This window comes from Mixophyes fleayi, chromosome 2, assembly GCF_038048845.1.
Source record: "Mixophyes fleayi isolate aMixFle1 chromosome 2, aMixFle1.hap1, whole genome shotgun sequence".
NCBI classification, from domain to species: Eukaryota; Metazoa; Chordata; class Amphibia; order Anura; family Limnodynastidae; genus Mixophyes; species Mixophyes fleayi.
Window position 1 is genome coordinate 202,009,162 of NC_134403.1, and position 25,136 is coordinate 202,034,297.

The 25,136-nt window shown below is 39.0% G+C and overlaps 2 protein-coding genes across 3 annotated transcripts in view; one reads left to right on the plus strand and one right to left on the minus strand.

The window, feature by feature from the left end:
* Positions 1 to 7,179, plus strand: part of LOC142138576 (blood group Rh(D) polypeptide-like) — a 75,506-nt gene extending 68,327 nt beyond the window's left edge. For both annotated transcript variants that reach the window (XM_075195348.1, XM_075195349.1), the window contains one exon: positions 4,354 to 7,179. In XM_075195348.1, coding sequence (XP_075051449.1) covers positions 4,354 to 4,380 — 27 coding nt within the window. In that variant the 3' untranslated portion in view covers positions 4,381 to 7,179. The remainder of the gene's footprint in view (positions 1 to 4,353) is intronic.
* A 9,474-nt stretch (positions 7,180 to 16,653) lies between these two features.
* TMEM50A (transmembrane protein 50A) lies at positions 16,654 to 23,917 on the minus strand. Its single transcript, XM_075195350.1, has 7 exons — positions 23,790 to 23,917; positions 22,380 to 22,483; positions 22,022 to 22,134; positions 21,660 to 21,727; positions 20,738 to 20,830; positions 20,289 to 20,349; positions 16,654 to 16,941 (listed from the first exon to the last, which is right to left on the minus strand). Exons 2-7 carry the CDS (start codon positions 22,470 to 22,472, stop codon positions 16,896 to 16,898), a joined length of 474 nt encoding a protein of 157 aa, XP_075051451.1. The 5' UTR covers positions 22,473 to 22,483; positions 23,790 to 23,917; the 3' UTR covers positions 16,654 to 16,895.
* Between the last annotated feature and the right edge of the window lie 1,219 nt (positions 23,918 to 25,136).

Sequence of the window (25,136 nt, forward strand, 5' to 3'; positions counted from 1 at the left end):
TTAAAAAAATAGGTAAAATATGCTAAAATCACATAATTTTGTTCTTTTTTTTGTTCCTACATTATTTTTAACCTCAATTACACTAATTTCCAGTCATTTCCAGTCAATTTTGACCACCTCACAGGTCACAATATTATTTTCATCCACTCTCGGACAAAGACTGCAGCGAGCTGGCTGGATGCTAAGTGAAAAAGTAACGACACAAACACACGGCAGTTCATAGTACATCTAGGAAACATTGCCACACAGCAGTGGCAGAAAAGAAAAGTGGTGAAAGATGGAATTCTCATTGGGCCTCCCTCCCACCCTCCCTTTTGTAAGATATTGAAAAGTACATGTACAGTTTAACAAATCAAGCACTCCAGTGACAAGCAGTGCCACTTTTGTGGCTCAAATGCTTGGTTTGTTTGGGCTCCCACAAAACAAGCAACCAATAGCTTAGCTGCCTTAAGTCTAACAGTGCTGTCAATGAACTCTACATTATTTAACCATGTCTGCTCGTGCTGCATCTTTAATCTCCTTCTCCTCTGTAGATACCTCCCTCTCATCCCTGAAGAACTGCCAAACTTATGTAGACACAGGAATGGATATTACAACTGGAGTGGCATTAGATCTGCTTCAGACAGACTGTCACATGGAACATGTGGACAGCATGGAATCTGTCATGTTGGAATATAGTGCATTGAACCAATATATAGATACAGCTGAGGAGATCGTACTTAAGTTAAAACGTGACCCACCGGATGAGATCCCGGATTTAAGAGAGCTTGTACACGAAAGATACACTGCACTTCACAAGAATAATACAGAGGATGACCTGAGGCAGGACGATAAATATGTCCAGTTTAAAGAACAGCTAAGAGACCTCAGAAAACAAATGGGTGTGTCACCGGCCTGGCAGACTAAGCTTTGGAAGATGAAGACGAGGAGATTGCCGTCACCCTGAGCACACAGCCAGTACAGTGAAACTGAGAATGGCTCATGAAATCAGTTATGGTTTATTTGATCGCTTCACCCGTTCCTTGGATAACTGTGGTAATTCTACAGCTAATACATTGCAGCGAGCACTAAATGAAAGAATAACAACACAAACACATGGCAGTTCATAGCACATCTAGGAAACATTGGCACACAGTGATAGCTGAAAGGAAAAGTGGTGCAAAATGGAATTGTCCATGGGCTCTCCCACCCACCCTTATGTTGGATCTTAAAAAGGACATGCACACTTTAACAGACCACGCACTTCAGCGACAAGGAGTGCCACATTTGTGGCTGATGTGCTTGGTTTGTTTGGTCACCACAAAACAAACTAACACCTTTGTGTCTCTCTCTCTCTCTTTACCCCTCAATTTAGATTATACACTCCTTTGAGCAGGGCCATCTCTCCTCCTGTTTCCACCACTTTTAACTCTGCTCTCCAGCTACTCAGCCCTCCTCCTCAAGGACTTTCAGCCCTTCGACCCCTCTCGCCGTCCCTCTTGGGCTCAGGCTATCAGCATATGCGGATTCTCCCTCTCACTCACCATTCCTGCCTCTCTCTCTAGCTGTGCTTTGAGCTTCCTGAGTTACTGTGCTTATTGTTAATTGTACTGTGCTCTCACCTTGTACTGTGATATTGTTTGTCACTGTACGGCGCTACGGACACCTTGTGGTGCCCTATAAATAAAAATGAATAATAATAACAATGGACTTAAGGCACATAAGGTAACAGTGCTGTTAATGAACTCTACTGTGGCAAGATGTTGTTGTTATCATCCTCAGCCTCATCCTCACCCTCATCAGTGTGTACATCATCCTCACGCAATATGAATTCATCACCGCTGGAATCCACCATTACAGAAGTCTCTGTATTTTGATGTAATTGGCGGGAAAGGCCTTACTCTTGGAAATTGTAGTTCATGTTTATGAACATCATCTTTTCCACATTTTGAGGAAGTAGCCTTCTACGCCGATCACTGACAAGGTTCCCGGCTGTGCTGAAAATTCTTTCCGAGTACACACTGGATTGTGGGCACCTTAGGCAGTGCAAAGCGAATTGGTACATGCGTCTCCAAATTCCCTTTTCATCCTCCCAGTATGTAAAGGGACTATCTGAAGTGTCTATTTCTATGCTGTTGTTAAAATAATCCTCCACCACGCTTTGGATGTTGATAGTAGGATCAAATGGAGTTACGACAGAGGTGTCACGTTTTTTGGTCAATTCTTTCAGACCAAACCAGATGTCAAAATGTTGTGCTGAGTCCTCTGCATCATCCTTGGGTCTCTTGAGAAAGCTAAGTTTTCTCCTAGCAGCAATTGACTGAGAAACTGAAGGAGGAGATGCCGTCCTGTCACGTAACACTTGAGCTGTCATCTTGCTCACCAGGAGCTCCTTGCAACTCTGCAAATCTGGGTCAGTTGGAAACAAAGAGAAGACATAGCTCTTGGATCCTGGTGAAACGAATAAAGTACTTGATCTACAAATCCGACATACTTAGCATAATTGCTTCGTTTAATCTCCCTTTTCAGTTTCTCAAGCTGTGACGGTGGGCTGTCACAGTCAAATAATCTTTAGTTTGCCCACTTCCGCTTGTCCACATATCTGTGGTTAAGTGTACAATGGCGTTTTCTAGTCCAATAATTAAATTTTTACGAACCTTCTGGTAGAGGTGAGGAATAACTTTTCTAGTAAAATGGTGTTGTGATGGAATTTGGTAATGGGGACACAAGACCTCAAGTAACTGTCTAAAACCAGCTGCAATAATAGTGGATATTGGACGCAGATCTAATACTAGCATAGTCACCATGGCGTCTGTGATCCGCTTTGCGACTGGGTGACAGCTTTCATACTTGCTTCCTCTTGCAAAGGATTGTTTAACAGTCAATTGTTGTAAACTACTAGTAGTCTTCTTGGTCTGCTTCTGGGTTGAAGATCCACCCCCAGCAGCAGCAGCAGTGGAACTAACGCTCAAGAATTCTTCTGAGGAATCCAGGATATTGGAGGAGTCATCTAGCTTTAGCAACTTGGTTGCATGACTAACTTCGATCACTACTGAGGATATTGATCAGAAAGGTGTTGTGGGTGTAGATTGCAGGTGTCGGGATCTAATTGAGAGAAGGGACCTAGCTTATCCTGGACTGCTTGCTAGTATTTTTTTAGCATAAATTTCTGATTTTCCCAATAGCGTGCCATGAACATGCTTCAAATGGCGTAACATGGATGAGGTTCCTAGATGGTTAAGGTCCCTACCTCTATTGACTGTGGCTTTCCAAACGCTACAAATGGCTAGACAACTGTTGTCAGGATTTGGGTAGAAATAATTCCACACACATTATGGGCTTGATTCATTAAGGAAACTAAATGCTGATACGTACCGCATTTTGTGTAAAAAATTGCTCTGTGCATGCTCAGAAACAGACTATATGCCAGTGAATTGCAACCTGTTAATTTTCGAACAACACTTCCGCCAACCTAAGATTTCAGGGACGGAAGGGGAAGGAACGGAGCATATACACGTAGGCAATGCTATATACAGTAAGGGGTGTGCCACGGTCGAGCGCACCACATCCGTCAGATTCAAGATCTGGGCATCTCTCAGGTACGTGATTTTTAGCCATATCACTTGCACCAGCTGCATGTCAGGTGTAGGTGCTGAGTGATGGAGATGACAGACGCATATGCAAGCTAAAACATGTGTTTGCTATCAAGAGCAACTGTAATAATGCATTTTATGTACAGTAGGCATTACTAACATCCTGACAAATATATTTCATGTTGAAAAAAACACACTATTTTTAATGTTTTTTACTTAATGATTTTATTATTAACAGGTGTTAATGTATTTAATAATTGTATTTTATTTCTGTGCGTTCTGATGTGACTTTATATATACATATGCATTGTGCGTATCCTGTGGTGTATTCTGTCTGTCTGAATACGGCAAATGTGCGTATAGGCAGAGCGTACTTACACCCATATTCAATTAGAAACGTTTCTCGAGATCCTCTTCTTGTTTAATACAGGCGTCCCTGCATGCAATTTCTGTTCATTTAAAAAAACGAAAAAACAAAAACAAACTGTGTTCACTTTGTGTTCATTAATGAGTGAGGCCCTATATAATCATACCATCATCCTCTGGTAAACTTAAGGCTGGCTGCACGTCCATCCATAGGATGAGACTATGACAACCCATTATCATTCCCAATCTCAGTCCCGTGAATAATATGATTTTGGAGACAAGAGAACACTTGTTTGACTATCACAAGGAGATTTACTTTAGTAATATAGAGGTATTCCATGTTTGTAGATATTTTAAGGAAATGTGTTCATTGCCAGTTTCACCATATGTAGTTATCTCTTTCTTTTGATTGCAGTTTCCTCATTTGGCCTCTCATATCTAACAAAGGACAACAAACCGATTTCGAACTGGTTATGTTACCCCTGAAATTATTCCTGTTCTTCATTTAAATCATGTCAACATATATCCATGTGCTGGACTTAAGTAATAAACCCTGAAGAGCAGTTCATTATAGCCTTGGAGATTTAACACATCCAGGGCTTTATTACCCAGTAATGCCATGTTCTGAGTGGATTATTGCTAATATAGGTTAAGTATATATTTGGTTGGCTATATCTGTTTCAGAAGTTGGTGGGGTGTCAGTTGAGGATGGAGGCATCCTGGTAGGATGTCTGAGGTATTATCATACATTCTGGCATTATCTATTATATAATTCATATATATATGTTATCTATGAGGATACTGGCAATTTAAATGGCTTCTGACAAAATGGACCCTAGTCAAATCAACCAATAAGCTTTCAGAGCTGCATACAATGTAATTTGTTTAGTCTATAATAAAACACACATTGAAAGACAGAATGCACTCTAGAGTCTTAGGATATTTTTCAATTTTCTACAATTTTTTTGCTTCCAACATATAAATGAAATTCAAATTTTTATCCAAAATGACACAAAATATTTACAACGTAAGTTATTATTATCGTTTATTTATATAGGGCCAATCATTATGCACTGTGTACAGAGAATATGTAATTATTCCCTAGCCAATTGGAGCTTACATTCTACATTTCTTTCTTTTCTTTTATTCTAAATTTCCTACCACTTTTGTCAGAAGCCATTTAAACTGCCTGTATGATCATAGATAATATCATATCTATGAATTATATGATAGATAATGCCAGAATGTATGATATTATCTCAGACATTCTATTGGGATGTAATTCCCATTGTCTTCATCCTCAATTGACACCCCACCAAATTCTGAAAAAGATATAGCCAACCAAAGTTCCTCTATTCCTAACCTGAGAGGGTTAGCTTGTGTGATTTCTTTGGCCAGAAAAAGATAGAAGAATGTTAGTGTGCATACAGTTTAGTGAGTTCCTGTTTAGTTGCAGTAGGTAGTAAGTAATATGTAATACAGGGATTAAATAGTATTTCTCAGGCAATATACTTGCCGTCACATAGTTCTCACTGGACTGGTATACAATGCTTTGAGCTAACGGGCTGCTAAAATTTCCAGCCCATACTACTAGAACAATGCCTAGAAATCAGCCAATCAGCTTTCAGCGCTACATACAATGTCATCTATTTAGTCTATAATAAAACACACATTGAAAGTCAGAATGCACTCTAGAGTCTTAAGGTATTCTTCTATTTTCTAGAATTTTTTTGGTACCAACATATAAATTAAATCGATTTCTATCCAAAATGACACAAAATGTTTCCAACATAAGTTATTATTATTGTTTATTTATATTATGCAGTCACTACAGATAATATGTAGTTATTCCCTGCCCCATTGGAGCTTACATTCTAAATTTCCTAACACACACACTAGTGTCCATTGTCAGAAGGCATTTAAACTGCCAGTATGTTTTTGTACTATGGAGGGAAGCCGGAGCACCAATGGGAAACCCACACAGACATGGGAGAAAATAAAACTCCACACAAATAGGACCTTGGTTGGAACCAATCCCATGACCACAGCGATGTGACTCAGCAAATGCTAACCACTGTCCCACAATGCTTCCACTGCTCAAGACTCAAGATGCACCAAATGTAAACCTTAAGATAGGAATAGGTCATTGAAACTGTTATACAATGAAAAATGGGGTATATTTTATAGCCTGAGGAAACGTCAGGTCATATGGCTGTCATTGGTTATAGTCACGACATCCAATAGTTATTACATCTGTTTGTATTAAACACCCAGGATAAAATTACACAATATGCTCAGGATTTACCAAAATTATTTGGAATGATGTGTTAATATTTTACAGTAATAAAAGTCATGGGGGTAGATTTACTAAAACTTCTAAAAAGTAAAAGTGAAGTTGTTGCCCCTAGCAACCAATCAGATTGAAGCATTCGTTTATCTAGTACAGTGATGGGTAACAGGCCTCCACCTGCAGTCCCCAGCTCCTTCTTACTTTATTGTAAGATTTGTTTGTTATACCTTGTAACACTTGTTTAAAACACCTGCGGATATGTTATTACAAATAGGTGTCTGTTTCTTTGATTAAATGTATTGTTCTAATTACTGAGATTAAAGATAATGTGTATCAGTTGCCTATCACTGATCTTGTACATTCTAGAAAATAATCGCTAGAATCTAATTGGTTGCTATGGGCAACACCTTCACTTTTTCCGTTTAGAGGTTTTAGTAACCTACCGATAATTATTGTTATTATGTAGCAATATTGTAGTAGTGTTCAACAATATTTTGAAAGGGACTGCTAATCACACAGACCAACAAATAATTGAGATTATAGGCATCCACAGTATTTTTAGGATAAATTTGTCTATTTGTTAGTATGAAGATTCATTTAAAAACTACTTTGAAAAATATGTGCTTACAGGTTGTTAATCTTGCCAGACTGTCTTGTGTTTTAAAGTTCTAGTTCTAAGTAAAGCATTTCAGTGTGATTCTTTTTCACTTTACTCTGAAATTATATACTTTTGTGTCTCATTTTTTTTCTTTTTACATTTATCTGCACGAGTATACATTTCAGTGTATTTTGTCTAATATATAAAAAAAATATGTTTTTTCCAGGCATGTAATTATTAAAATATATGGATGGTCATTTTAACTATTGCTCAGTTGTGTAATTTACAAATATCTGGCTGAATAAATTAAATTGAATTGATAAATAGAATTCTGTTGCTAGTTTCTATAGGGATCAGGGTATGTGGTGGAAAGTTATTAACTAAATGATCGCCAAAGAAATGGATTTAGGGACACATATTGTCAGATGGTATAAACTGTAAACCCTGCATAATACACTTCAGTAGTTAACAGCCTAACTTTACAAAATCTATTAATTTATGTGTATGTCAAATGTACGGTTTCTCTGGAGTGGATTTGAATTGCTTTAACGCTTCAGATAAGCGCTTTGATCGACCCCTCCATCACCATTAAAAAGAAAAGAAAAAAATAAAACAATCATAAATGCTTTTAAAATGTATTTTTAAGAACATGCCTGACATGACAAATGATGACCTCATCTTTAAAGCAAAAAATAAATTGTCCATCTGGACATAACCTACAGCTATAGTTTTGTTTCTAGGCCTCAAAGTTCATTTAAAAAAAACCCACATAATTTTATTAAATAGTATTACAACCATGATAATTAACAAAAAAATGCAAAAGTAACTAAATATATGCAGCACGCAGTCAAATAATTGCAATGTAACAATGTAAGTAGCCACCTCAGCTAACCTGTGTAAAGGGAGCTGTAAGTCTGAAAAAAGGTACTTATATATCCAAACATCATAAGCAGTAGCAACAAAATCCTCAGCAATAAGTCAACATACAAAGGGCATAATTCAATAGGGAATGTAAATGCCAATACGTGCTGTATTTTGCGTAAAATTACTATGAGCATGCCCTGAACCGGACTATACGCCAGTGAATGCAGGAACATCCAATTCATCTTTGAGCGAAAAGGCCACTTACAACAGGCTGCAGTTTGAAGGGAAGAACGCGGAGGGGAAGGAGTATATGCAAGTAGTCAATGAACAGTAAGAGTGTGCCAAGCTGTAGCGCATGCAGCAATGTCCGATTCAAGCTTTGGACATCTCTAAGGTACGTGTTTTCCTGCCATATCACTTGTACCAACTACAGGTCAGGTATAAGTGCCAAGTGGTACAGTGGCATATGCATGCTAGAACATGTGTTTGCAATCAGGATCAACTATAAAAAATTTATGTACAGTATACATTAATAACATCCAAATTAATTTTATGGGGGGGGGGGGTGTAAAAAAAAAAAGCCCTTGTTTTAATGTTTTTTCAACTCTCTAGCTTTTGATTCACATAGGCAGCTGTGGACTCCCCCTTGTGATTAAACTTATACCAAAACCACTTGAGTTCATGCAGGAAAATGTTCTTTATTAATCCCCATCCAGTAACAGAAGCCTCTATATGTAATGAACTCATAAGACGTCTTCTTTAGATTTCCACCTATTATTAACCTTTAGAATTTTTCCAATTGCAGTTCCACATCAGGAAGAATTGGGAAAATTAACTCATCCCAATCAATAATTCATCAGCATTAAAAAAAAAAAAAAAAAAAAAAAAAATGTAGTGCAGTATCTTAACCAAATGAAAAGTATTTTATTCATAAACTAGACATATACACATAAAAAATATTAATTCAAAGTACTGATAACGGAAGCTGAGAATTACAGGTACCCCAACCAGAAATAGAGGGTGGTCACACATGTACTAGATAGATGTCGCAAGCCAAGGTATAGTACAGATTACCTCTCATGCAAATGTTCATCATTGTATTATACCGACTAGTGTGTAGTCATTTGAGGAATCTCCATGCTGCAATCGAAAGTGAAGCCGGGACGAAAGACATTTTTCTTATATTAACAGGTGACAATAATCGAATACTTTTCTTTTTACTCTCTCTATTCTTTGGGACTTTATATTCCTCATATATGTTGGGCATACCCTACAGAGTATAGTCTTCAATAGTAGAGTGCACCTAGACCTGTATTCTACAAGAGATGTTTCTTCAGACCCACTTCTGGTTGAATACGGATATGCGTATGTGCGAGTTACGCGTTTTTAAAGAAAACTCTCAATTTACATTTGTTTTAGAAACAGCCAGATTGGTGCCATCCACCAGGCATTTCAGTGTATTAGTTATAGGGATGTCATTTCCCTGCTCTGTTGTCCCACTGCAAGAGGGCATAGGAGCACGACGGCAGACAACAGCTGGGGACTCAGTAGGTTAGTTATAATCTATTGCAATCAAAAACATTTACATTCATGTAGATACATACATCATAGTCATTAATGTAAATATCTAATCAACCAATCATGTGACATCAATTCAACCATGCAGGCAATGTCAAGAGGTCCATTGTTGTTGTTCAGACCAAACACCAGAATGGAGAAAAAAAGTGTGATCTAACTGACTTTGACCGTGGAATGACTTTTGGTGCCAGACAGGGTAGTTTGAGTGCTGCTAATTTCTTGGGATTTTCATGCACAACAGTTTCTAGAGTTTACAGATAAAAACATCCGGTGAACCGCAGTTCTGACAGTGCAACAACACCTTGTTAATGAGAGAAATCAGAGGGGAATGGCCAGACTGGTTCACGTTGACAGGAAGGTGACAGTAATTCAAATAACCATGTGTTACAACTAGAGATGGGCGGGTCCGGTTCCCCGAGAACCGAACCCACCCGAACTTTGGGTATCCGAGTACCGAGCTGAGCAGCTCGGTACTCTCCCGCCCGTTCCGAATCCAAATCAAGGCCGAACGTCATCGTGACGTCATCGGATCTCGGGGCTCGGTTCTCGCGATACTTCAACATTATAAATACACGCCTCCACAGCAATCCATCGCCATTTGACAGAGGGAGAGAGCAGGGTGTAGTCACAGGCTGATTAGAGCAGGGACAGAGAATCAAATATTCTTCTTGCAATTGCTCTAACAAAAATCGCTAGAGAAGAGAGGAGGATAGAGGTTTATTATTTTTTGTTAATTTTTAGCACTCCCCAGTGCTTTGCGCTCAGAATGGATTCAAAGCAGTCCACATATGATCAGAATGAGCAACCAGGTTCTGTCACCAGTCCTGATGTTAGTGTTCCCAGTACGTCATCTGGCCAAGGCGATGTCAAACAACAGAGTGTTTCCAAATTAGTGCAAAAAACAAAAACCCCAAAAAAATTTACTATATTGAAGCTAAAAAGAAGTGTAACTGAGCAAAAGTTAAGTGACGATAAAAAAAAAAATTGCAAGCATGCCATTCTACACACGCAGTGGCAAAGAGAGAATGAGGCCTTCACCTTTGACTATTAGTGGCAGATCCCAAAAAGTTACCCAGCCTACAATTGGTGAACAACTACTGTTACGCGTCAAAGCCGAGCTGCAAGATAACAGTAAGGCATTAGAGGAGAATGTTTGCTCTGATTCACAAATGACAACAATCCCTGTGGAGAGTCCATCCAACAGTGGGATGTCTAATCGTGAGCATTCTGCTGATGTGTGCCTTAATAGCCCGAGTGTAGCCGGTGATACCCAAATTGAGGATGCCACTTTGGAATTAGAAGAGGATGAGGGGGAGATTTGTGTAGGCGACGAGGGCGCTAATGAGGATGAGGTTATTTGTGTAAGTCCTGCACCAGTGGCAGCAGTTCTGGCACGTGACAAGAAAAAGGCCATTGTCATGCCTGGGCATAAAACAAAAAAATCCACTTCTTATGTGTGGAATTATTTCTACCCAAATCCAGACAACAATTGTATAGCCATTTGTAGTGTATGTGAAGCCACAGTCAGTCGAGGGAGGGACCTTAACCATCTTGGAACCTCGTCTATGTTACGCCATTTAACGAGAGTTCATGGCAAAGTGTTGGGAAAAGCTGAAAGTTCTTCCCAAACAAATACAAGCACTCCCTCATCAGCTAAGACCCTCCGCTCACCGACATCCCGACGGCTACAAAATACACCCACCACACCATCCTCATCAATATCCTCAGTAGCGCTCGGAGTTAGCCCGGCATCCCACTTAAGGCTGGATGACTCCTGCACTATTATTGATTCCTCTGAAGAAAGCGTTAGTCCCACTGCTGCTGCTGTTGCTGGGGGTGAATCGTCATCCCAGAGGCAGGTCAAGAAAATGAGCAGTCCTACATTTCAGCAATTAACTGTGAAACAATCATTTGCGAGGGGAAGCAAATATGACAGCAGTCACCCAGTCGCCAAGCGAATCACAGACGACATGGCTGCAATGTTAGTGTTAGATCTGCGTCCAATCTCCACAATAAACGCAGCTGGTTTTTCAGTTAATTGAGGTTTTGTGTCCGTGTTACAGAATTCCATCGCGACACCATTTCTCCCGTAAAGCAATTCCACAACTATACCAAAAAGTGTGTAAAAATGTAGAGATTGCGCTGAAAAATGCCATTCTGCCCACTGTTCACTTAACCACAGATATGTGGACAAGTGGAAGTGGCCACACCAAAGACTATATGACTGTGACAGCCCACTGGGTTGGTCATTCACCTTCACCAGCAGGAACAGCAGCAGCATGTACACCACTACGTAACATTTGTCACAGGCAGGCCATTCTTTGTATCACCGGCTTCACTAACAGGCATACGGCTGACAATTTGTTACGCAAACTGAGAGATGTGATTGATGCATGGCTTATATCACTCAGACTCTCCCCAGGATATGTCATTTCAGATAACGCCAACAATATAGTGCGAGCATTACAGCTGGGTGATTTCCAACACATTCCCTGTTTTGCTCCCACCATCAACTTGGTGGTGCAGAGCTTCCTACGAAATAACCGTGAGGTGCAGGAGATGCTTTCGGTGGCCCGTAAAATTGCAGGCCATTTCAGGCATTCAGCCACAGCAGGTAGGAGATTATAGCAGCTCCAAGAGCAGTCTAACTTGCCCTGCCACCAACTTAAGCAAGAGGTGGTAACTAGGTGAAATTCCACCCTGTACATGCTTCAGAGGATGGAGGTACAGCGCAAAGCCATCCAAGCATATTGCACAAGCCATGACATTGGGAAAGGAGGGGGGATGTATTTCACTCTTGCACAGTGGGGAATCCTTTCAGTGCTGTGCAAGGTGCTGAAACCATTTGAAGTTGTGACGTGTGAGGCGAGTGCAGACTCTGCTAGTTTGAGCCAAGTCATTCCTTTAATTAGACTATTGGAAAAGCAGCTTGAGAAAATGAAGGAGGAGCTGAAAGCAAGCAATTCAGCAAAGTATGTTGGCCTTGTCGATCAAGTACTTAATTCGCTTCACAATGATCCTCGAGTTATTAAGATCTTGAACTCGGATCAGTACGTTTTGGCCACTGTGCTTGATCCAAGGTTTAAAACCTACATTGAGTCTTTACTTGTAAATGAGCGAGATGTGAACTTTTGCAAGGAGCTATTGCTCAGCAAGTTGGCCGCTGAACTGGGCCTCGGCTTGACGACGTGTCCGCCTTCACTTTCTCAAGCTACTGCTGCTCGTAAAAAATTAAATTTCCCAAAAAGAAGCAGGGAAGACGCAGGGGGCAGACCAGAACAATTTAACATCTGGGCTGGTTTGAAGGATTTTTCAAAAAAATGTGTCACTTTGCCCATAACTCCATCCAATACGAGTATAAACATGCAAAGGATGGTGGAGGATTACTTTCAAGAGGTAGTTGATATGGAAATGTCAGACAGTCCCTTTCTTTACTGGGAAAAAAAGCAGGCTATTTGGAAACCCATGTACAAAACTTGCTTTGCAATACCTAAGCTGCCCACCCTCCAGTGTGTACTCTGAACGAGTGTTCAGCACAGCAGGGAACTTAGTCAGTGATCGCCATAGAAGGTTACTTCCCAAAAATGTGGAGAAAATGATGTTTATAAAAATGAACTACATCTTCCACGAGGAAGGCCTTCACCATCCAAGACATCCAAGCACTGACTGTTCTCTAATGGTGGATTCAAGCGGCGATGAATTGATAGTCTGTGATGACGTACACACTGATGAGGGTGAGGATGAAGCTGAAAATGATGACGATAACATCTTTTTAAAACTTTCTAAGTAAGTGTAGGGTGCAATCTACCCCCAAAGAGGAAAGGGACTTGTGGCATTTCCATATCACGTACCGTCTTGAAAGGCTGCTCTTTGGGCAATTTATCCTTAAGGGTAGGGTGTCATAGACAGAGTGACCCCAAACTGGCTTTGTCCATTTCTCATAATATTGTACAGTCTATAATGGCTAAATTTTTTGTTTTTTTTAAACAAGTCAAGGGGGACCTATAGAGACAGAAAGCAAACTGCCTTTTTCCATTTCTTTACATATTTAACTATAAGTGTAGGGTGTAATATACATCCAAAGATGATGGCTGCATTGCCAATATGCATAGATGGAGAGGAAGACAATCTGTTTTGTGTGTAGAATAAATGAAGGCCTACCAACAAAGAATTAAACTGTATTTTTGGATGATTTATTACCTCAACAATTAGATTACTTATCTCTAAAACAGTTGGAGCACTAAATTGGGTTATTTTAGGCCCAAAAACATTGATTTTCCAACAAAATAGCAAAACAAAACCAAACAAAACCAAAACCAAAACACGCAATGGCGGTTTTGCAAAACCAAAACCAAAAACATGACGGTAATCCAGATCCAAAAATAAAACACGGGGGTCAGTGACCATCTCTAGTTACAACACTGGTGCTCTGTTACAACACTGGTGCTCTGTTACAACACTGGTACACAGAAGAGCATTGTAGAGCACATAGTACGTTGAACCTTGAAGTGGATGGGTTACAGCAGCAAAGACCACACCGGGGTTCTCTCCTGTCAGCTAAGAACAGGAAATTTAGGCTACAGTGGGCACAGGCCCTCTAAAACTGGACAGTTGAAGATTGGAAAAATATTGCCTGGTATATCAAATCTTGATTTCTGCTGCGAAATGCAGATGTTAAATTCAGAATTTGGCATAAACAACATGAATCCATCTGCCTTCTGTCAATGGTGCAGGCTGGTGGTGGTATGTTTTATTGGCACACAATATGCCCCTTAATAGCAATTGAGCATTGTTTAAATGCCACAGCATACCCGAGTATTGTTGCGGACCATGTCCCTCCCTTTATGGCCACAGTCTATCCAACTTCTAATGGCTAATTACAGCAATATAATACACAATGTCACTGTCACGACTACCGGTTATAATCATAAGCTTATAGAACAGGTGGCAGAGGCCTTTAGCAGCCGCCTTTCCCGTAGAGCTTGATGTGCTCACAGGTACTCATATGGCCCCAGGTCTTATGCTCTGCATAGTACAAGCTTATAGTTTAAACCGTAGCGTAGCAAGGAAATGGCAGCACGAGGTCAAGGGGCACGGGCAATCAGCAAAGTGGGGTCCATGAAAAGGGTCAGGTCCGGTAGGTCAGGGTCACCAGCAGAGAATCACAATCCAATAACACGCAAAAGGTCATACACAGAAAGGTCAATCCAGAGTTACAGCAGTACAGGAACACAGAACAATTAGCAAGTCAGCAGCCAGGAAACTGAACACTATAACCGGCAGGGAGTCTAAGCCCTCCCTGCCTTAAATACAGATAATGACCACTCAGGAGCAAGCTCCATAAACAAACAACGGCCCCAGCTGGTGAGAGTGCAAACTGCGCATGTGCACAAGCAACAGCTTGCCTGGTCGCATTGCTAACTATCTAAATTACTTGTACATGCGCCTGGCTGTGTTTACCTGCCGGGACGTGTCAGGGGATAAGAAGCATCCGACCATTGTCCTGGCAACGGCTTGGTAAAGGCGGAAGTGACGTCCCTTCCCAATATTATAAAGGTTTACCTAACAACATTTGTATTTGTATTTCGCTTTTCTTCAATTTTCTCTCGACTCTTAGTATGGTGAGCAGAATCAGGTACATAAACAAACAAAAAAAAACACAAACTCCATTGCCCACTTGAGAAAGTAACACGTTCAATAAATAGACCTTTTCACGCCCACCCTATACTTTGCATAGGGAAATAATTTGGATACGAAAATAATTGAATGGGGTGAAGCTAAAAAATTTCCTGACATTTTGTGTGTGAAACATCAACATGAGAAAAAAGGGGAATTGAATAGTACCATAAATTATGCAGCCTGAGTAAAAGTCTGATTACAATGTAATATTCTGAGAAATTCGCTACATAAAGGTTCCATCATTTCCTTAGGCATTATTTAAATAAAATTTTTACTTTATTGTTGGAGAGGGCAGGAGCTCCTGTGATACTTCTGTCATGCGATCATTCAGAGCTGAACTGATAGTTGGCATCTTTATGATGTCACAGGGACCATGTTCCTGCAAGTACATGGGCTGAGCCCCCAGATGGTTAATTTAATGCACACTAAAAAGTGAATACAGAAGACATAAAGGGCCTGATTCATTAAGTCACGTATCTGCCGATTTTGAGTGCATTGTACTCAAAATCCCTCCACGCATGCCCGGAACCAGACCATATACACCCTGTCTGCTATGTCTTCATATGCAAAGGACACACACTTCAACCTACAATTTCGGGAAGTGAATGGGGCAGGGAAGTGTTGTTTTACCATTGTCAATGTACAGCAACAGTATGCAGCCACGTCAGAATCAAGCTCTGGGCATCTCAAAGTTAATTGCTTTTCTGCCAGCTCCAGGGATCGTCTAAGTAATAATCAGTAGCGATGACTGTCTCGTATGCATGCTATAACATGTGTTTGCAATCAGGGGCAACTGTGTTTCTTTTAAATTAAAATAACAGAATTTAATTTGTATAGAACGTAAACAAAATTCATCTTTAGTTCAAAATGGAACAACTTACTTGAAAAGCACTGTTATAAGTACTAAAAAAAAAAAAAAAAAAAAAAGAGAAATCTCATGTATTTGCATATAGGCAAATAAGTAATAAAACTACCAACAAAAACAAAAGAAAGAACCCACAGACACGCACTTATGACACATTGTTAATGAACAACATGAAAATGGGTTTTTATTTTGCTACTTTTATTTTCAGTATGCTTTCCTTGTAATTTTCTCTTTTTACCATTGCCTAGTTTCCCAATAAAAAAATGGCAGAAAGCTTGTTGCTGGGTGCAGAAATCATTTAGCACGTATTCACTCACAATGTCAAGGGCACCACCGACTCTAAATGCAGCCTTGACCCCATGACTCTGACATGCATGTAGTCTTGTGCCAACCTGTGCCATACAAAACATAAAAGCAGAAGAGCTTGCACAAAAGGTAAATCTCTGAAGATAGTGGGTAAAGAACTAATGAACTTCTATCCATCTGTGTCAGCAACGAAAGTATCTAAACATGGAAACTGGAATTAGAAAACGATTATCATTCCAAAGTTTATTGGTGCACAAACACATAGAAGGTGTGAGTCTGGGACTCACATGTTTACCGATGCAGATAAAGCTGAAGTATACACAGACACTTAATATAATCAGTAGTAGTAGCAGAGTTATTTTCTACATTGTTACTATAAATCTAAACAGCAAATATGAGTTCTAATATGATAAAACTCAGCAGCAGTAAATTTAAATTGTATATAAAAAAATAGACAGCAATGTGTTTGCCCCATTCATACCAAATTAAATGCAGTAGTATAGGTCTATAAACAAAAAATAAATGTCAAAACACATTTTACCACCAATATTGATTTTTATTAAATGCATAATAATTTTACTTATAAAATCCACACATAGAAATCCGAAAACATTTGCTTTAAAACAAAAAGTGCAAGAGCCTGAATTTTTTTAACGTTTTTACTGTCGTATTTATCCAACGTCCATGAATATCAAAGAGATTTTGGTCTTAGAATTGTGTTATATATTGTTACTAGGAATGTGCGTCAGAAAAGGAGATATAGTATGCTGGAATAATCTATTGCCATAAATCTTCAGTCCGACCAAACTTGAAAACCAGTCCCCTATGGAACAAAATAAAACCAATCAGCAATATCAAATTTATGTAATATTATAAAATACAATCTGAATCACAAGAAGGACAACAGGTTTTCTGGGCCCCAGCATGTCATTTACTCCTTGTATGGTTCATAACAGTTTATAAGTTGGCCTAGTGGTTAGCACTTCTGCCTCACAGCACTGGGGTCATGAGTTCAATTCCCAACCATGGCCTTATCTGTGTGGAGTTTGTATGTTCTCCCTGTGTTTGCGTGGGTTTCCTCCGGGTGCTCCGGTTTCCTCCCACACTCCAAAAACAATGGGGCAGGGACTGATGATGATGATGATGATAAACAGTAACAATGGTCATTATACATTGGCTGGAGTTTTGGATTCTTGAAATTGGGACACTACTGCGATCAGGGCCATATTAACAACATTATGGGCCCCCGGGCAAAGCAGTGCACCAGGGCCCCTAGATATAGATATATACAGATATAGATATATAGAGATAGAGATAGATAGATGTACTTGCTCAGTGACCCTTTTAGGTTTTTTTTGCAGGTTTTTTTGTTTTGCAGGATTATTTATTCTCATTAAGAGCCGTGCCTATGGGGCCCCCGGGCAGCTGCCCATCGTGCCCAATGGAAAAAATGGCCCTGACTGCGATGTAAAGTGATTTGATCACTTTGTGACGGTCATGTATGGCATAATTATTTGGGGGACATATAGGGAGGAATTCAATTCCCCCCGAAGTACCGCAGCACTAAAACTACCGTAATAACGGTAATAGTTTTAACTCGGCTTTCTGCTCGCAGCTCAGGGAGCAAAAAGCCGGCGTTAGAACTACCGTAATAACGGTAATTACGCTCACTATTACCGTAATAACAGTAATAATGCGCAGGCCATGTTACTTTTAACAGTAACGCGCCCAATTGAATTCCCCCATATAGTACGGTAAACGATGGAAATATCATACTTATTCTATTAATCTAGATGCAGCTGGGAGAATTAGGTATTTCATGTTTAATAAGCAGAGTTCTGGGAATGCCACATATTTTTCTTTAACTTCATATCACAAATCAATAACACCTTTTTGTTTATGATATTTTTTCCTTAGCAAGACATTTCAGAGGCCATGTATCAAGTGACTGAAGATAGTCTGAACTTTCACAGTCCTTCCTCATTCAATATTGCTTGGCAGGCAGCCATAACTAGTTACATTTTTACATTCTTGCAATGGTCTACAGAGCAGTCACAGCTACACACAGGCCAAGCAACATGATCAGTTATTTTACACACAGGAAGAGCAGCAACTATGGTCATATCATGGCCGGATACATAGGCCAATAGCAGTTTCTTCCTACTACATGTATAATAACAAAATTAAATCTAAATCTTGCTACTTAGCTGTAAGACAGTAGAATGATGATAAGATGTTCTGATAACATTTTTAGCCAATTGGGCAATATTCACTAACCTCAGATATCATTTCAGCTTCGACTGATAGTGTAAGTAAAATATATTTCCTTTTGGATAAAATGCCACTACCAGCAATAAAATATAATATAACCATCAATCCTGTTCCAAACTTACTATTATTATGATCTAGAAAAAAAGTGAATTTCTGGGCACACTATGGATGCTGCCGAATTTTCTGGTTACCCTCTGCTTACTAAAGTCGTATAGTAAGCGCTTAATTGCCACTATTGAAATGGAATATCCTAGATGTGATATGGTGCTCTAGTATAATATAAATGCTCTATTAGTTCTATCAAAGATAGAGTGATGATGGTAATGTTCTCACAGAGCGGTATAACTGATTGTAGACCAAATAGTAAGTAATTGTATAATATCAAATTGAAAATATCACGTATTTAATATCCTAAAAACATCGAGAAATACATTACAATGTTTGCAGCTGCAAATAAAATATAATAAAAGGGAGGACAAATATATTACTAAACAATAACTGACCGTATGAATGATCAAATTTGTATTGACAACCAAGTCCACATGATGCCAAGACCAAAACAAAAATAAAATGTCCGAGAAAAACTCAGTAGTAAATGAAAAATGAGTCCATCAATCCAATATGGTAAGAGTTTTATAACCAACCTTGATGGGCTGCAATAACGAAGTATGTACATCCAGAGATGACCTATTGGTAAGTTTTGGTGATAAAAGGTGTTCCAGATGACCATATGTGCTTATAAAACTCTTACCATACAGAGACAGACATATAGACTAGGGTCAATTTTGTTAGCAGCCAATTAACCTACCAGTATGTTTTTTTGAAGTGTGGGAGGAAACCGGAGCACCCGGAGAAAACCCACGCAAACACGGGGACAACATACAAACTCCTCACAGATAAGGCCATGGTTGGGAATTGAACTCATGACCCCAGTGCTGTAAGGCAGAAGTGCTAACCACATAGCCACCGTGCTATGTACCCTCTGCTTACTGCCTAATCATGTACTTAAGTAAAAAGAAAACCTCAAGTTAGTCCTGATTAATAAAGAAACAAAAGGGCAATTTAATAAGGTATTGTTATCTTCACTATAAAAACTACTATGCTTTCATTAGAATAAAACAGAACCATTCAATCTACAATTTAGATGGCAAAAACTATGTAAATTGATGGCATATGTGTAAATGAGTGGACTGGTGAATTAGTACAGGTTAGTGGAGGTTTTATCCGGAATACTTGGAACTTAAATGTCCATATAAGGTATTTTCCATAAACATTATCCCTCTATTTCCACAGACGATTCCTGGCATTAAATAGCAGCGCTCTTCAGGAAGACTATAGACTGAAACACTCAGAAATCTCGTCTCTGTATATGACATTATTGAAAATCTGCAATTATTTACTTTTTGCTGTTCTTTAGAACTTGCTGGATAAACTGGTTTTCAGCTAAAAGATCCCATTCATAATGTATGTTTTCCTTTGAGAGGCAAGCTATGGGGGTTATGAGCTTAATTTGTGTATAGACTATGAATAACGTTCAATGCTGTCAGACATGGCATATTAGAAAGGGAAAGTCTTTGCGTGCACCCCCCCACACACACACACACACACACACACACACACACACACACACACACACACACACAGCTATTAAAGGCTGCAGCATTATAGAGTCAATATCATAAGTTTGAGAAAAGGGCAAGAGAAGAAATAATGTCATAGGTGTACAGTAGTGGTCAGACAAAGCTAGATCTGATTACCCAGAAACAGTATACCCCTTTTGAAATACTTGGTGCAAAACTGGTAGTAAAGCCGGGAAGACAACTAAATTGAAGTAACACAAGGAAAATAATAAGAATGTACAACTCACTTGAATTTGTACAGAGAGGAATATTTACTTACCCAAAAAAAATAAAAGCATTTTGAAAAAATACAGCAAGCCCAGGATACACCACTGGACCACCTGCAAAAACACAAACAGCATTATTTCTTTTGCAAAAGCATTATCTGTAATATAAGAAATACCCTGCACACAAAATAAAAATGATATGGCTATATACTTAAGTTATACTGGTGTTAGCAACAGTGCAGAACTACTATGCACTGCTTACATAAAACTGGGAATTCACAATGAAACATTACCATTTGCTAACATATCCCCAGACCTGCTCCCCAGGATATGCAAGTGAGAAGAAAGACACAGTATTATGGCGAGGTGTCCTTTTGGAATAAATGATGATGGGTAAGGTAAAATAGGAGAGGAAATAAATGTGAATTATTTGTCAAGATTGGCATTATACTGCTATATTAGGTGCAGTCAGCCAGCAAGTACGAGAAGAAATACATCCTACCTTTTGCCACATAACCGCCAAACAATATCCACATGGATGCAATCAGAGAACCAAAAGACAACATGAAACCGATGAACAGCCAAATACGAGCTCCTGGAAAATGAAAACATGTATCCTCACTACATGTATTCCGCACAAGGAGATTAATTCACATTTACTGTCATCTAACATAGGATAGTGACACATTGGGTTTATAATATACATTTCTTTTAATTCTGCCATTTATCGTAATGAATGGATGTTATGAATCCATGTCACACCAGCATGCATACATTGTACAAATACTTTATGTACAGTGTATAAATGCTAGTATAACATGGAAACTTCATTCACCATGATGCAGATGGATTAAATGCTGCATTCAGAAAGCAGGTGGACAGAGAGATAGTGTAATCCAATAATTAAGAGACACCACTCTTGTCTTTTTCAATTTACACTGCAGTTATTAATAACATCATGAGCACCATTGCAAAAATATAATTAGCTTTTCAGCAGTCTGCAGGAGATGACTGCATACAGGGTAAAGTCCTTACATAGTAAAACTCCTAGGCTGGATACACACGTGTTCTAATGAGCCACTTATATCAAAGGAAGGGGATTTGTGTATATAATCCTGTACTGTGTAGAGCGGCCGATGCCAGACAGAGGCCGGTGTCTAGACTGGGGGACTATATCTAATTTGTGTCAGGTTGTCTGGTGTCATCCTGATGGAAAGTACACTCCTCATTTCTTTATTGTGATGTAACAATAAAAGAACCGTTTATACAGCAATAAGTTGTCTGTGTGTGCATCACCAGAGGGGTGCCGGTGTCACAATATATATTAGTATAAATATCTACATATATTTACATACCCTCTCAGATCCTTTAGAACAGGTAATTGTGGTTACCTAGTACAGCTTACATACATTACTTTGTATTACCTGTTTGTCCCAAACATCCTTCACTATAGCCGTCGCCACGAACCTGTCCATTGGACACTGCATTTATCCTGCAAATGTGAATGTTAATCTCTTTTAATTTACATGGTTATAACTGGAGAGCTGTAATGTCATTAAAGTTCTATCTATTTTGTAAGCTAATATACTCGCAAGCATCGTAGTTATGTGTCATGTATAAAAGCTTTTAACATATAGCTGTATATTTAAATAATAGAATATACTTGTAAGTGTTTAATATATACATTATATAACATATTATACCTATATTTAAATAGGCCTACTATTGAATTCAACTTTAACATTGAGAGGTGTATGCGGAAAAGGAAAATGCTGAACATACTTACATTAAAAAAGCTACAGTGGCTATCACCCCACAGGCATGATATGAGTGATTCAGCTCTGCCTGAGTGGGATACTTAACAGCAGCATCGATGATGATCCACCAGCCTGTGAAGAACTGAACAAACAATAAAGTTTTACCATCAACATAATCTCTGCTGGACCATCCACCCTTCATTAACAATTGATAAATAACACAGTAGTATAAAGTCATGTCTACCTACAAGTTGACACACAGCAAACATGGTCAATCAGAAAAGCAGAAATGGAGCAGCTGTATACATGATATACTGTCAAAACAAACAATATAAGTTACTCGACAAAGTAGGCGCACACACACACACACAAAACTCGACAACTTACAAGAACTCCAGAAGCAATGGATGCTATTGTGTTCCTCTTCTCGCCCCAGTCTATGCACTCTGAGCAGCGTAACGTGTCAAAAAATCCAGACATTCCGACGAGTCCTACAAATAGAACCACAGAACATAAGGTAATAGTGCACATAACAGATAGCAATGCAGCTATGTATGTAGCATGGTAATAAACCATATGTCCAAGTATCTTTTTCTTTTTTTGCTTACTTGTCCATGTAATGGTGAGGTGCACAGTTCAATTTATTATACAATACATAGTAAAATCCTTTCAGTGAGCAGTGGTTTTTGCAGGTTTCAAGGTAAGACCATGTTAATAGTACTAAACAATAATAGTTTAAAGAAGCCATCACATTTAACATCTTGTACATATAAAGTTTCCTAGGAAGGCTGCAAGCTCTAATTATGACTGCAATGTCCATCGAATGATGTATTCTATGCTGTTCACATACATCATTAAATACTGCCTAAAACACTTATTTTGTCATTTTCACTGCATCTGCAAAGTAAAACCGTTTTCTAAGAAATGTCTCAACAGGCAATCCTGGGGTCTATATGCACATTTTTAAGTTGATATGGTGACACCCAGATAAATGGAGTACCACTGTTTTGGACAGGAAAAGGAGGGGGCATAGACACCTAGTTGAAAAATGGGTTACACTGGATTTACTTTTAGAATAAATGTATATAAATAATACTATATTAAAAAAATACACATTCATCTAGCGCAAACAGACATTTAATGAAAATAACTAAAAAAAGGAAAGAAAACACCAAAGGAAACCAATAAATTATGTTTACTACAATATGAACAGTTAAAGCTGGTGGGTATTACAAAATTCCTATTACAGTATATATTGGTGAAGGCGCTGAGTCTAATCATGTGAAATCATTCACATGATTTCACAGATGACTAGGACTACAACAGGGATGGCTAGTTGGAATTTCATAACTCTGAAAATACTTTAAGGTTACAAAAAGGAATGATGACAAATATGTTGTAGTACTTTCTGGATTATTAAAGCTCATTATTGATATACTGTATAGTTGTAATACATATGCACTTCGGATACACCTTAAAAACGTTACATGCAAAATGTATCATTGTTAGGGAATAATACTAATAGGGCCACTATAAAGGATTCTTTATAATTCAGTATATGACAGCAGCATACATTGTAATACTAATACTGTACATGTGTGCGATGCCCATAACAAAACAAATCAACACGAACGAGCTGTCCTTTGTGCTATCGTTCCTTTTACTGTGACGCGTTATGTAGGAGCTGTACGGTTCCCCTACACCGCTCACAACCACAGTTAGTGGGTTGTTTACTGATAGCAGAGGATACAGTATTTCAATCCAACTCAATACAATAAATACAAATTCCTAACAAACCTTTGCGATCCAGCCGAGTGAAAAACAATGTTCACGGTGCCAGTGACGCAGACGCAGTACGTGCCAATCCCCAATAGAGGAAACTGAGAACTGAAGTCACTGGGCGGCCATGTTGGTTAAGGAAGGGGGATGGAACAGCTGTGTCTGGACTAGGCGGATACACCGCAATATGAATGTGTGACCATTGACCCATCACAGCCTGCTTCTGTTAATATTTGGGAAAGCCGATTTAACCAGAAATAAAACCATACATTTTGTCGTTACAACAGCCGTCCATCTTGGTAAAGGACAGAAGGGGGAAGTGTAATAGTGTAACTACAACGGAGAAGTTTATCTCACACGTTTTGAGAGAGGAAGGGACATTAAAGGGACATTGAAGTAGAACTACTAAATATAAACAAAATCTGTATTGGGAAGGAGGATAACAAATTTTAGTTATTTTTTATCCTAGTCACTGATTTGCTTAAAAATACATGTGCTGTTAGCAGCAATTATGCTGTTGTAGACTTTTTAACCTTTTACCTTTTTGCCTGTGTTTGTTTTGCCCCTTAGGCCAAATGCCTTTTGGTGGACTTTGTCTGTAATTGAGATGAGTAATTGGAGGTACTGTCTATAAATAAAAGATAATAAAATACTGTCCTAAAGACGAATAAGTGACAGGATTGGCGGATTTAAAAATTGGCCTCAAAGGTAATGTGTTAGGTTTAAGTGTTCTATCCTGGGAAGTTCTGGAGATGCTAAAGATGTTAGAGGTTTGGGTTTAAGTAATCTGATGCCTTACACTAACCTAACTGCGTACTAAGTGGTCTGTTTGACTATGACTAGTGTCCGAGTTGAATGTTCCAAGTCCTCATGATAGCCTTGACCTTTTTTAGTAGTTGAATGGAGGTACACTGAGCTTAAGGCTGAGACAACAAGACAGCTGCAGTTGAGAGATAGGCATGGCAGAGTTTTGAGTGGCAGACTATCAATAATCATCCAGAGCTGCAAAGATGTTGAGTACATTTGCAGGCATGTTGGGATTGATTGTGTGCCAAGCCCTAAAATGCTGAGTCAACCTGTTTAGTGAGTGTACATCATCGGTAAAACACTGTCATTTATTTGTAACTACCAATAGCTGGAGGTGTTCTATAAAGGATACACTGTATAGCGAGATAATGTCATGCCCATTATGTTAACAACTTTGATGTGAACTGTCCTTTATGCCTGTGTCATCAGCAAAGACTGGTTTTCAAACATTCATATGCAAGGTTGCATCTATCCTTTCTACCCAAAGAGCCTAGGGATATGGAGAGACAGAACTAGCCTGGAGGGAGGTAAGTGCACTTGTAACGGGCACCTACATCA

Coding starts and splice junctions, on each gene's coding strand:
- TMEM50A (XM_075195350.1), bottom strand. CDS start 22,472: ATGTCTGGATTTTTTGACACGTTACGCTGCTCAGAGTGCATAGACTGG. Junction 20,350..20,737: donor TGGCGGTTATGTGGCAAAAG/GTAGGATGTATT, acceptor GTGTTTTTGCAG/GTGGTCCAGTGGTGTATCCT. Junction 16,942..20,288: donor AATGCTTTTATTTTTTTTGG/GTAAGTAAATAT, acceptor TTTGTTCCATAG/GGGACTGGTTTTCAAGTTTG.